The 12,610-nt window shown below is 38.0% G+C and overlaps 1 protein-coding gene across 7 annotated transcripts in view; it reads right to left on the bottom strand.

The window, feature by feature from the left end:
- Positions 1-810: 810 nt before the first annotated feature.
- The window catches only part of tead3b (TEA domain family member 3 b), a 34,369-nt gene continuing 22,569 nt past the window's right edge, over positions 811-12,610 (bottom strand). For 2 of the 7 annotated variants that reach the window (XM_061726833.1, XM_061726838.1), the window contains 12 exons: positions 11,473-11,537; positions 10,164-10,226; positions 9,955-10,017; positions 7,287-7,412; positions 7,144-7,187; positions 6,903-6,959; positions 6,462-6,526; positions 6,251-6,387; positions 5,941-6,114; positions 5,076-5,219; positions 4,836-4,988; positions 811-3,028 (listed from right to left, as the gene is read on the bottom strand). In XM_061726833.1, the coding sequence (XP_061582817.1) occupies positions 2,915-3,028; positions 4,836-4,988; positions 5,076-5,219; positions 5,941-6,114; positions 6,251-6,387; positions 6,462-6,526; positions 6,903-6,959; positions 7,144-7,187; positions 7,287-7,412; positions 9,955-10,017; positions 10,164-10,226; positions 11,473-11,537 (1,205 nt within the window). In that variant the 3' untranslated portion in view covers positions 811-2,914. The remainder of the gene's footprint in view (positions 3,029-4,835; positions 4,989-5,075; positions 5,220-5,940; positions 6,115-6,250; positions 6,388-6,461; positions 6,527-6,902; positions 6,960-7,143; positions 7,188-7,286; positions 7,413-9,954; positions 10,018-10,163; positions 10,227-11,472; positions 11,538-12,610) is intronic. The other 5 variants (XM_061726835.1, XM_061726839.1, XM_061726834.1 and 2 more) reach the window with 4 other exon arrangements.

Genomic DNA, 12,610 nt, shown 5'->3' with positions numbered 1-12,610 from the left:
TCTGCATCTCCAATCATACCTACAGTTAATTATATAAAAAAAATACTTACTCTAAGTCAGTGTTCCCCAATGCAGGTCATGGGGGTCGCTTCCCTGCATCTTTAAGTTATTTCACTGTTTCAATACACCTCATTCGGATGAATGGATTAATAATATACTTGTATACAAGCACTGGAAAGAATTTGAATCAGGAGTGTTGGGGCAGTAAATGTATTGACTTCTAAAGTTCACAAATTTCAAACTTACCAGTATAGCACATGAGCCTTTTAGTTAATTAAACTAAAGGATGTATAGAGAGGATTTTTGTGTGTGTGGTTGCTCTCCAGGTTGACATACAGTATGATGATATTGACAAATTCTTCAGCAGGATATTTTAAATGAAAACACTTCATCTAAAAAAATAAGCAATAACTACAAATCAGATAAATAAAGTAAAATGAAGACTTAAAAGAGAAAAAAAAGTGTTTAAGCACTATTATTCTGCAACAGATTTGCGAATTAAGGGGAAAAAAGGAAATAAGCAAATCAATCTACCACTAGTGATTGTGATATCATATTCAATTCTTCAAGACATTTGTAAGTCTTCAGTTTCCGATACTAATTTTACCAGTTCTCACAGATGTTTATTTAATTAAAAAAAAAAAAATCCTCACAGGCACACTTTTTCTTTTTTTTCCTCAATACCTGTATATAAGTATAAGAAGTGTTTTAACTTCTGCAGGACCTGGAAAAAGAAACAGGTTTTATGCTTTATATCTTCATTTCTTTTTTCAAAACTGGAACGATGAGAAAGATAGAATATAAAACAAATTAACAAACATGTTTAATAAGTTTACTGGGGAAACTGGCCCCAAAGGCACCATGCGTCTTGTATTGTTAGATACATTTGTTGATTACATAGTCCAACCTCTACTTTTAAGTATAAAATTGCAATGCACAATGGTAACAAAGACAATAGTAAACCACCTTAAACCAAGAAAAAACAAAACAAAAACAAAACTGCCCACACCATTTAGAATATGATACATTAGATATCTCCATATTACTTATCAATACCAGCACAATCACACAATATTTTCAGTGAAGCATATGGCAAACACTGAAAGTCAAAGACAACAGAATCAAAAACAAAACATTAATCTTGATAATGGCAGAAAAAGTTCTGTATAAAAGATAAACTGAGAGGCCTACGAGAGGAGGAGTGTTATTGTATCTAGTGTGTGAAACATGACATTCAAAGCTAGGTGCAATTATGCCACCAAAATATCTTAAATTTGCACTTTATTAGCAAAGTTGTCCAGTGAACCACACCGACTAGACACTTGTCTAGCAGGACCCGTGGCTTGACAGGGTATCCTGTCACTAATGCGAGTCCTGCAATACTTTTAACAAATCCATAACAATGGTAAAATGATAAACACCCCACCCTGACCCTCCCGCTATTTGTTCTCCAACCCCATAAATAACAATCAATGGTCAAACTCTACAGAGACAATAGCTCGAATTCAAGATGAGAATTTAGACCAATTTAAAAATTGTTTTTCTTGTGTAAAAAAATTTGTCTTAAATGTTAAACTGAACTTTTATCCACGAATGCAAATTCTCCAGGCATTACTTGGATAATAAAGAAAAGCAAATGAACCAGTTTCACAGCATAAAATCTCTTTTTTAAACAAAAGAAACAGTTCCTAACTTCTCTCCCTGTTAACTATGGTCTCTGTGTTGAGTAATTTGATCAAAAATATGAACAAAAAGTCCCCCCCCCCCCCCCAAAAAAAAAAGAAACAAACCCCAAAACAAAACAAAAAAACTTCTCTGTAACACATATTCCTTTAGAATCCACTATAACTCACAGTACAGAAACAGTTCTTTTTTTTTTTTTTATTCAAATACGCTACATACATCAAGGCTGAAAATAAGCACTGCTGTTGCTGCAAAAACCCCGTCTTGATCTTTTTAAGTGCATCCAAGCACACGTCTTCAAACAGAGAGGAAACAAGGGGGGTTCTGTAAGAAAGGCTAACCTGGCTTCCTGTCAGGAGAGCAATTTTACGAGACATTTCTGGAGTCAAATACAGATACTCTAGGTGTTTGTAAGACCTGATTTTAAATTGTGTATTAACATAGAAAAAAAAACAAAACCTTAATAACACGGCAACACAATTACTCATCCCCCTCTACACATGGCCTTTTTTTATTTTAATTTTATTTCTTTTGGTTAAATGGACTATTAGCTATCCTATTCCTCTCTGTGCCTGAGGACAAAAACTGCATCCAGAGATGTGGATCTAGGTTCTTTTATGTTCAATATTTTTGTGACAAAACACATCTGTATGACTTTTTTTTCTTTCATTTAAAAACAAGAGGTAGTAAAAAAAAAAAAAAAAAAGAAAAAAAAAGGCAATCCAAAGTGGCAGGTAACGATATAACCTTTGGTGAAGAGGCACTTGCTTTCCTAACAAACCTAAACCACTTGCCTCTGGTTCCCGGCCCCCCCCCCCCCCCCTCCGTGGTCCTATGTTCTCCACTTTTCAATCCATCGTACACTTCTCTCCCAGCTCAGGGCATCTTGCCTTGATTACTGTAAGAGTCTTAAACACATTCTCATTCCCTCGGTAAAACTTGTCATGCTCCATCAGTTACATTTGAGAAAAAGTGATCCACTTCATTGTTTTCATGTTTAAAACACATGGGAAAAAAAAAAAAAAGCTGGTTGTCCACAGTTCCACAAAAATTCTTCGCTTGTTTTTTTCTTTCCTTGCGTAATTTCTTTAAAGCTGGAAATTTGTCCACGTTAGTTCGGTCTAGTGTTGCTTGACTGGTTTGTTGTGGTTTTTCCTGGATGATTGAGGTGGTCAAAGAGAGATTGCGTCGTGCTTTTGTCTGGCCTTTCCAGAACCTCCCAAACGTGTTGTTAGTCTTTAACAAGTCTGTAGACGTGATACTGAGCCCCGTGCTCACTATTGGAGACCTCAAAAACAAATGCTATACAAAGTAGGGTCTCCTGGGTGTCTCGGTTTGTCACCACCTGAGGAGAAAAAGACAGATGTAGAATGAGATTAGAATGAGTCTATTTTGTAACTAGACTTATGTGGGTAGGGGTTGTGTGTGGGAGGGGGTGAGCAAGATGTCTGTGTTTGTTTTATGTCATGTATGTCTAGACCAGGGGTCGGCAACCCAACATGTAGAAAGAGCCATATTGGACCAAAAACACAAAAAACTAATATGTCTGGAGAAAGTCTTGTATCAGCCTTAGAATGAAGACAACACCGGCTGCATGTAGCTATATTAGTTGTAACTGGGGGAAGATTTATTTTTTCATTATGCACTTCGAGAAAAAAGTCGAAATGTTGAGAAAAAAGTCGAAATGTCGAGAAAAAAGTCAAAATGTCGAGAAAAAAGTCAAAATGTCGAGAAAAAAAGTCAAAATGTCGAGAAAAAAGTCCAAATTTCGAGAAAAAAGTCAAAATGTCTAGATTAAAAAGGAAAGGAAAAAGAAAAAAAGAGAAAAAAAGGAAAGAAAGAAGAAAAAAAAGAAAAAAGAAGAGAGAAAAAAAAATAGATGAGAGCTGCGGGTTGCCGAACCCTGGTCTAGACTGTAATGTGATATATTGCAATGTTGTATGTTTTCTTGGGACCCCCTTGAAAATGAGATGGCACATTTCAAGGGGCTATCCTTTAATACATTCTGAAATTTGATTGACAAAAAAAAAAATCCATCTACCATTCATTACCTGTTGAGGTCACTTATTAAAAACACATTGCCTATCCTATTTATCTTATCTTATCCATATAAAAAAAACTGAACAATAATGCATTGTCTCAAGAGGTTTTAAGGATAGCTTATTACCAGCGTATAGTGACACACCAAAAGTTTGACTTAAACATGCTGATTAAAGGCATCTGGACTTCTTTTCATGGTTCTTGAAGATGTTTCATCTCTCATCTGAAAGATTTCTTCAAATCTAACCAGCTGATGGGTTGTTTCAGGCTTTAACCTGTTGTCGGGACGCTCATTCTTGTGAATTATTCAAGTCACACAATCCATACACTCTCTTATGGCTCTTTAAGGTGTTTTTTTTTATGATGAAGGTCACATGACACCGTCTTGGGAGGAGAGTCAAGGTGGCATTGTAAGTTCTGGGTTTGTGAACCCTGAGGGCTCGGATCAAGACTGAGCAGAACACCTGCAACTCAAGCATGAGAGACATTCTCCTGAGGACAGTAATGTCTACATCCTGGACCGGGAAGACAGGTCGTTTGACAGAGGAGTGAAAGGAGCCAGCTACGTTTAAGGGGGGGGAAACCATCATTACACAGAGGAGGTTCCCTCAGGGTTCAAACCTTCAGGAAGAAGCCTTTTGGATGAGAGATGAATTTAGTAGTAATTTTTTGCCTAATATTTTGAATTGTTCCTTAGGGAATTTTTACCTTTTCATCTTGCAAACTGCTTTTACCTCTGTGAGATCCACAGAACACACTGTTGTCGCAAAAGTTGACAATTACCCACAGATTATTAATTTATTCAATTCGTTTTAGATATGTTTAGGTCAAACCCTTTAGCACACATCTCCCAAAGGCAGAGAGTTCTGTTTGCATCACCGTACACCGGGCTTGGGGACAGAGGACCTGATCAAATATAATTTGACCTGTTAATTAAAGGGCCTGTGCCTGTATAAGATGAAAATATATGGCAAAAATCTTCCTCAACACTTAGAATAAAGGTTACAGATGTGTCTTCACTGCTCTTCGAGATTACTTCATTGAGTTCAAAGAAACATCAAGAATTCAAAAACAATTATGTCAACAATCATATTTCACTGATGGTACTTTACCTGAAGGATTGTGAAGTTTTCAAGAACACTGTTCATCATGTATTTTTCAGGCAAATGTTTGAGTTTGTGGATAAAATTGATCATGTACTCGCACATAGGAGAGCGGTGGATCCTGTAAACACACTTTCCTCCCTCCAGCCGGGCGTACTCCGTCTGCAACACACACGGCAAACACGCCCAATGAGTTCGATAACAACGGTACCTCTTATTTCAAAAGAATTAATCAACTCATGAATTTACCTCAACTTTTTCGACCACCTGCTTGCCAAATGAGCAGACTTTGGTTGAAACAGTGATCGTCATGTTTTCAGTGCTGCTGTACTGGCTGCTGACACCGTAGAATGATCCTGGGCCATCTGGCATGCCACTACTGTTCAAGTCAGCCTGCAAAGTGCACAAATTTCATCACAACAATCAGGATTTTTTTCTTCTATGGTAACAGGACTTTCAAGCCAATCTATGTAGCAATACCACTTCTGGCCACACGGGGGCAAACACATGCACTCTAACAAACATTATGGTGTCATAAGCTAAGGGAGCAGGGTGCATGAGCTGCAATACTATTACACGATATGTGTAATTTTGTGTCTGAAAGAATTGAAACTGATTTTAAATTATTTTGGAGGGATGTGTTGTTTGGTGTTTTTGACCATGTAACAATTAGAACAAAGCCAAAAGAAACATTTATTATGAATTTGTTGATTATTCTTGCAAAATTCCACATCCACAAATCCAAATTCTTAGGCAAAAAACCCTCTTTTTTTACTTTTCATTGTGAATTAAATCAGTATCTGGACTCTATTAGGTTTTCCACTAATTCTAAAAGCAATCAAAACCATAAATGTATGTAATGTTTTGGCTTTCTCTTATAATTTCATCCCCCCTGGCTGGTTATAATGTGTTGTGCTTTTTGTTTTGTTTTTTATTTGAGTTTTACTCTTTATATGTTATAACTCAACGTGAAATTGCATAATGTGAAGTTTTGTTATCATTGTACTGTTTGCAAATGTTAAATAAAAAAAAAGAAGAAAAAAAAAGAGCTGCACTACTATCAAAGAAAATACACATTCAAAGTCAATAATTAACAGATTATAATGAAACTCACCCAGAATTTTACTAAGAAGAAAGCATTCTGGGGGCCTTTCTCGTAAAGCTCTTTGAGCCCCCCTTTTTTCTCAGGGAACTTGTCGTAGATCTGCCGGATGTCCACAGCCTCGAGGAGGGGGTCGCTGTACGAGGGGTTGGTCTGTCCAATGTGGACAAACAAGTGTTTGCTGTACTGAAGTAGAGAGAGGAACACAACGATGCCAGTTTAAGACCTTAATTACGTCCAAGGAATAATGATGCTAGAGCCAGAAACATAATGAAGACAGCTAGCAAGTGGTTCTGAAATGGAAGTTCAAATGCCAGCTCACGTTGTCCGGGTCTCTCTGGATCTCCATAAAGGCCGAGTACTCCAGCATCCGCAGCTTGGAGGAAGCGATTGTCCGATCCTGCCATACTGGGACTGCCGTAGCTGTTGGCGCAGGCGGAGGTGCCAGAGGCTCATAGGCTGCACACACATTCATGCACATCAATGACAACTTTAATGATGACAATCAATGAAGACCTTCCTTTCACACATACCTGGTATACTCTGCTGGACAGGACCTTGTAGGTTCACGTATGGGGTCTGTACAAAGGGTTTGATGCTGAAAGACAGTAAATGATTCTGTCAGGGAAAAACCCCAGATACAGATATTTGTGGCTTTGTTTCTCTGGAAAGTGTCTTATTTCTGAAAACTTGTTAGTATTAAAGATTAAGCATGTGTTGCTGCACCAGCTAAGTGTAAGTCCACCTGCTAACGATGCAAAACAGCACAAATGAATATGCTTTTGCAGACCAATCAGGAAAATATGATCAAGACTATTTGGTAACCTATAAAGATTTAGTCAAACTTTTTTGTGTTAATTTGCTTTGTGGTGGTCTACATCAGTGCAGGAAACATACAGATAAAAACACAGTGTAGCGGAAGAGTTAGTGCTGCTTTGTGCTCTTTAGTTGGGCCTTTGCTAGCGGGAACTTACGCATGGCTGGTGCGGCAGTGCCCAAGACTCCTTCCCTGGTTGAGACCTAGAACCACCCTGATGTTGAAAAAGTGATTCATTAAACAAGCCCTACAATACCCACCTGACATACAGTGACGCCTAACCTGCTGACTAAATCACTCATTTATTCTCACATTTCCTTTTTTTTCTAGGACCAAGTTGTCTCTTCACAAACGGCATACAGCCTGATCTGGCAGGCTCAGCTGTTCCATTTACTTACTCCTGAGATGGTCCCGGTTGCACTGGGATTGGAGCGGGCCAGAACTGGGGAAGTGAGATCAAAGGTTAGCTGGATTGTTATAATCACTGAAACTGTGACTGTGATGCGTTCATGTTGCTCGTGAGCTGAAGGCAGACTCTCACTCTGGTTGGTTGGTACGGGGCAGGAGAGAGTGGTGGAAGATGATTCTTTATCATACTCGGAGAAACGATCTGTGCAGACGACAGCGCTGCCATGTTCTGCAGGGCTTTGTCTTTGGACGCCTGATCCTACATGACAGAGAAATGACGGTCCTCAGCCACAAGGTGGCAGCATGTCATAAACTTATACAGCCTGTTATATGTTGACTATATAAGTCAACTTAATTATCTTTTTAACATTTGAAATACGATTTGCATTAACTAGGTCTAATGATCAATGTATAGCATAGTAACACTGCAATTTTGTGTGTTTGAAAGAGCGGTTTTAAGAATGAAGGAAAGAGCAAAAACAGAAAATGAAGCAGCGTTGCTCCAATAAATTGAAGGTCAGTATGTTATCAGGGTCATCCCAGGAAAAAATAGAATAAGTGATTTAAGTTGAATCATCTCAGAATAGACATAAATATTAAACCTTTGTACCACATAAGTTATGTAAAGCCTATCAATTCTCATTCAAATCACTTGAATGTGTTTTGAAATGGTGCATAATCGTTTCTGATTACGAGCACATTTAATTATATTACAAAAAAAATGATTGCATTACTTTTGTATGTTTGCAAAACTCCTGCTTTTTTTAGTCAAGAAGCTTTTCATTTTGCAATTTGAGGACAGACGCCTCAGAAGCGACACCCCTATCAGAGAACGACATCTTATGCAAAGCAAGCAAGAACATGACTCTTAACAGAGGTTGAGAGGTAATTATGGTACATCAGGCAGAGTGTGCAGCAGCGCTGTTTACAAAGTTGTTTTTTTTAAGCGTTGCCTCATTACGGGACAGCAACGGGGCAGGATGCCATGCCAGCAGCGGGCCATAGCAAAGGGACAGTGCACTAGTACTGCCAAACAAAAGTGGAGAAGGGAAGCATATTGCACAAGTCAGATTCACTTACCAAATTCATCGCCTGAATCGAAAAAGAGAAAAACCATTAGTACTATGCAGTTCTACATGTTTTGAGATTAAATTTACTTTTGATTGATTTTTTAAATTCAAATTGGTTAAAAGTTAAGAGGCCAAATTGGAACTCTGGAAACAGGAGGGGCTTTTTTTTTTTTTTTGCTGATAGCAGTCAGGCATTAAGATGTCTTTAACAACTTTTTTGCACATCAGAAAAGAAAAATATGTGTACATGGGAGGGGGGTGGGGGTCTTTTTTCTCTCTCTAGTGAATAAGAAATGTCTGATCGTACGAGGTTGATTACAACACAAGCCGTCAGACAGCTGGTACAGAGCATCTGTACTCACTTAAGCCACCACAATTTTTTGTTTCATCTTGTGAATCTGCCTTTGAAACTTAGTTTTGAAGGTTTTCTGTCATGTGGAAGCTCTCTTGACTTCATTAATATTTCATAAACCATTAAAGAAAAAAACAAAAACAATGCCAGTAGCTACAGCAGGATGTAAACTTCACCGGGTGTTAATATTATAAAAGATTAAAAATAACCCACATGTAATAAAAAACAATCTTGTCCGGTAAAATGAAGCGACGGCTGTGTTTGACAAAGGGGAATTCATGAAGCATTACAAAGCCAAATTATATAATTACATTTGTTGCTGAGTGAACACAACAGTAAAGTAATCCCTACAGATTAAATATTACCTATAAACAATAAACATCATACAGAAACATAATTTTTGAGGAAAAGATGCAGTGAACAAAGGAAACTAATGTTGTCTGATTAAAACTACAAGAAATATGGCATATTTCCCAAAGTTTGCTTAATGCACAATACTTAAAGTATCATTAATCCTGGATTTCAAATGAGGATTGTATTTTTAATTCAAGATAAATGTGAAGAAAGCTTAGACACCTGGTAATAGCTGATGCAAAGAGGCTGATGCATCCATTTGCATTTAACACATACACTGTTGGGCTCACGACACTGCATATGTTACATATTCAATCCAAGATAAATATAACTACAATGGATGCCGCTGTCTCCTTGAGGATTAGTTGGCATAAGGAGGGTTAATCTGAGTTGAAGTTAGCACCACAGAATATGTAGTATTTAGCAATGTATGCGTTGATTATCGTTGTGAATATGTAACGCTAATAAAAAAGCATGAAGAGTTCAGAAGGATTTGAGGTCAAAAATTTGAAAGAGTTACATCATTAAAACATTAATTTCATATTAACTTTTACAGAAAACATTAAGGACAGAAACAAAGTAAAAAGTGAAGAGAGTTTTAAGAGAAGAGGAAGTGACAGAAAAGAAGAGAAAGCTGCAGAGGACAGATATAGGGCTGAGCATGCGGATAAATAACCATCCTTCGTGACTACTGTTACATTCATTTAGAACAACAACTACAAAAAGGTGATATTATTCTTTCATTCAAGGGATTAGATTCAATTTTAATAGCAATCAGACTTACGAAAGGGTTTTCTAAAAGTGCGTGAGTCGGCACACTGCATGCACAGAGGCAGTATTGTGATTGTTCCTTTAATAACTCGTTACCGTTAAAACAGTGCATTTAGCATAGCAAGCGTGAATCCACTTACACGGGGACAGGCTTCACATCAAAGCAAAGACTGATAATCAGATTCACAAATTAGCTGGTTAGTGCAAAGCCAAGCCTGTACCAGCCCCTGCCGAGGCCGCAGTGAAGCGCATACCTTTAGCTTTGACTGGATCTCGCGAGATTTTCTCCGGGCGAGAACCTGCAAGTGGCTAGAAACCTGCACAGAAGAATAGCCAAGGGGAGGGAAGAGGAAACGAGACAGGGAGAGAGAAGAGAAGAGAAGGGAAGAGAGGGAGAAGCCGTAACCAGGGAGGAAAGAGAAGCCCAGTCTGTGTTGCCGGGAGGCAGGCCGGCGGCACCTACCTTTATACCCGCCTGGTATTCACGAACTTTCTTCCGTGCTAACACCTGTATGTGACTAGACACCTAAAGGGGTGTGAAACAGTTTTTGAGCATAAAAAAAAACATGCACTCGTATTCATGCACACACACAACCATGCAAACGCAGACTGTACACACCTTCTTTACAGAAACAACACACACATTAAGACATCTAAACAGTTGATTCAAAGGATAAAGTTGCTGATATTACACGAGTAGTTAACAAATTCATTCATATTCTGATTTTCTAGTCAAGTCAATTTAAATAAAACCACTTCATCCACACAGACAATTAGCCTTAAGGTTCTGGAGCTGCATTCATCTGTCTGAATATAAAGTCAAGATTTACCTTAGTGTGAAAAAAACCCGATTTACTCAGTTACAGCGTTTGCTCTATTATGTTTGCATGCATGCACTCAAACACAGATGTGGTTCGCATGATCCGAGCTAGCAGCTTGAGAAGTAGGCCACCCAAAATCAAGCCAGTGGCCTAAAACCAAAAACAGTTGGTGAGCTAATACAGCGAGCAAATGCTGCTCGAAGGAAGACTGTCACATCAAAGGCGGGAAAAAAAATGAAATTTATATATATATATCTATATCTATATCTATATATATATAGATATAGATATATATATACCAACGTGTTTCAAGACAACTGACAAACCTTTGCTGCATTCAGAACTGAGACAATAATGTAGCAGCAGGAAACTGCAAACCAAAATCCAGTGCTTTTAAAACAATACAACACATGACATGGAGTCATAGCATAAAATGCTAAAACTATATACGGAGGGAGGCACTTTCCAGAGATAACAAGAGACATGAAACAATCCTCCAGCTTTACTTTTTATAATACAGCTTAACATGTGTCTCAACTTGTAAAAATTACGTGCATAAATGTTCCTCCACTTTATTACCTGTTTTACGTGACAAGCGTACAGATTTAGTCGTAAAAAGCAACAACGACCAGATGGGTTAAAAAAAAGTGCTTTTAATATTAGCACTTTCAAATTGTATTTAAATATATTTCAAAATATAATTTCAAAATGTAGTTTTAACAAAATACTTTTGTTTAATTGTTGCACTTTTATTTTTTACTTTGATATTCTTTTTCCACCTGAATTATTTTGTTCTTAAATCCACAACTAAGAAATGCCTTTTATTCATACTGGAGAAATTGGGTTTGGAAGTAATTGATTGTTTATCATTTATCGTTATCTAATACCCGGTCACCAGTTCGGACAAAAGTCATGCAAAATGAAATGCACATATCAAAGCTGCTTGTTTACCTGCTTCCTTGTGCGGGTTTTCCCCGTCCTGAGCTTGATGTACCTCGCTATCAGTTCATTGCGACCTGGAAAAAAAAACAAGGAGCGCCGTCTTGAAACACAGTTCATCCACATGTAATAGCGTGTTGCTGCCACTCGGGGGCACTCTCAGAATTACGTAGGACATTTTTAGGTGTGGTTTGTTAAAGTTAAAACATAAAATACAGCTATTGTCTGTGCGTTTCACCATATTTCCTTTCCATTACATGTTTCTGGCATTTAAACGTCTTTGCGATTAAATTGTTGTTGTAATCAGTAACCGACCTAGCCTCATCTCCCAGAGCTGCATGCTCCTCTGAGGGCCGTATACAAGCTCGTTTGGCTTAATACCTAAAATCCTTCCCTCTGAAAAATTAAAATCCATTAATTGAGTAGATAACTTAATACTTAAAGGAGTACCCTAAATTTGACAAAGGGTGGCAGCTCTCGTCACCTCTTGAACTCAGCTCCTAAGAGTTCATCAGAAACCTTTGTCAACAACACCTCTGTTACCCATTAATCATTTTTTTTTCGTCATTCAAATAATTAAAAAGTGATTTAACTTCGCTTTGAAGTTTTTATTAGCTCGTTTCACACCCCTTCAATGCCCGGTCACATGGCCGCGCAGGCTAATTACAAAGACGGCTTAGAAAACAGAACCATGTTTTTCATGACTTAACATCTACACTCGAAATTCTGCACAAACAGGTTGTGCAGAGAACAGACATCTATTCCCGGGCTTTTGTGGTCCTCTGTAGCTTCCTTGCTGTTTATGAGACACATCAAGCTTTGCCTTTTCAGCAAACTGCAGCTGCAATCAGGCAAAAATTATCTTTGGTGTACGAGAAGCACAAAAAGCAGCATTATGTTGTCTTGAGGGAAAGGCAGTCCGTTGGACTCTTTCAGTTTCCTCCTCTGCCAAGTCACGCTTTGTGGGATTCTGTGGTTGAAAATTGAGCCAAAAGGAGAGGTTAAACCGCTATATCATTATGAATAATGATTCTAAACTTGCTGACAGAAATTTACACCGAGAAAACTGGTCAAGGTCTAAATCGCATGGAGTACAGACACGCAGCAGACTGTGTGTCTAAGAAGTTTAACAGCTTTCCAGACACATAAT

This window comes from Cololabis saira, chromosome 8, assembly GCF_033807715.1.
Source record: "Cololabis saira isolate AMF1-May2022 chromosome 8, fColSai1.1, whole genome shotgun sequence".
Lineage (NCBI taxonomy): Eukaryota > Metazoa > Chordata > Actinopteri > Beloniformes > Belonidae > Cololabis > Cololabis saira.
Note: the sequence above shows the minus strand (reverse complement) of the source record. Positions and strands in the feature narration are given on the sequence as shown.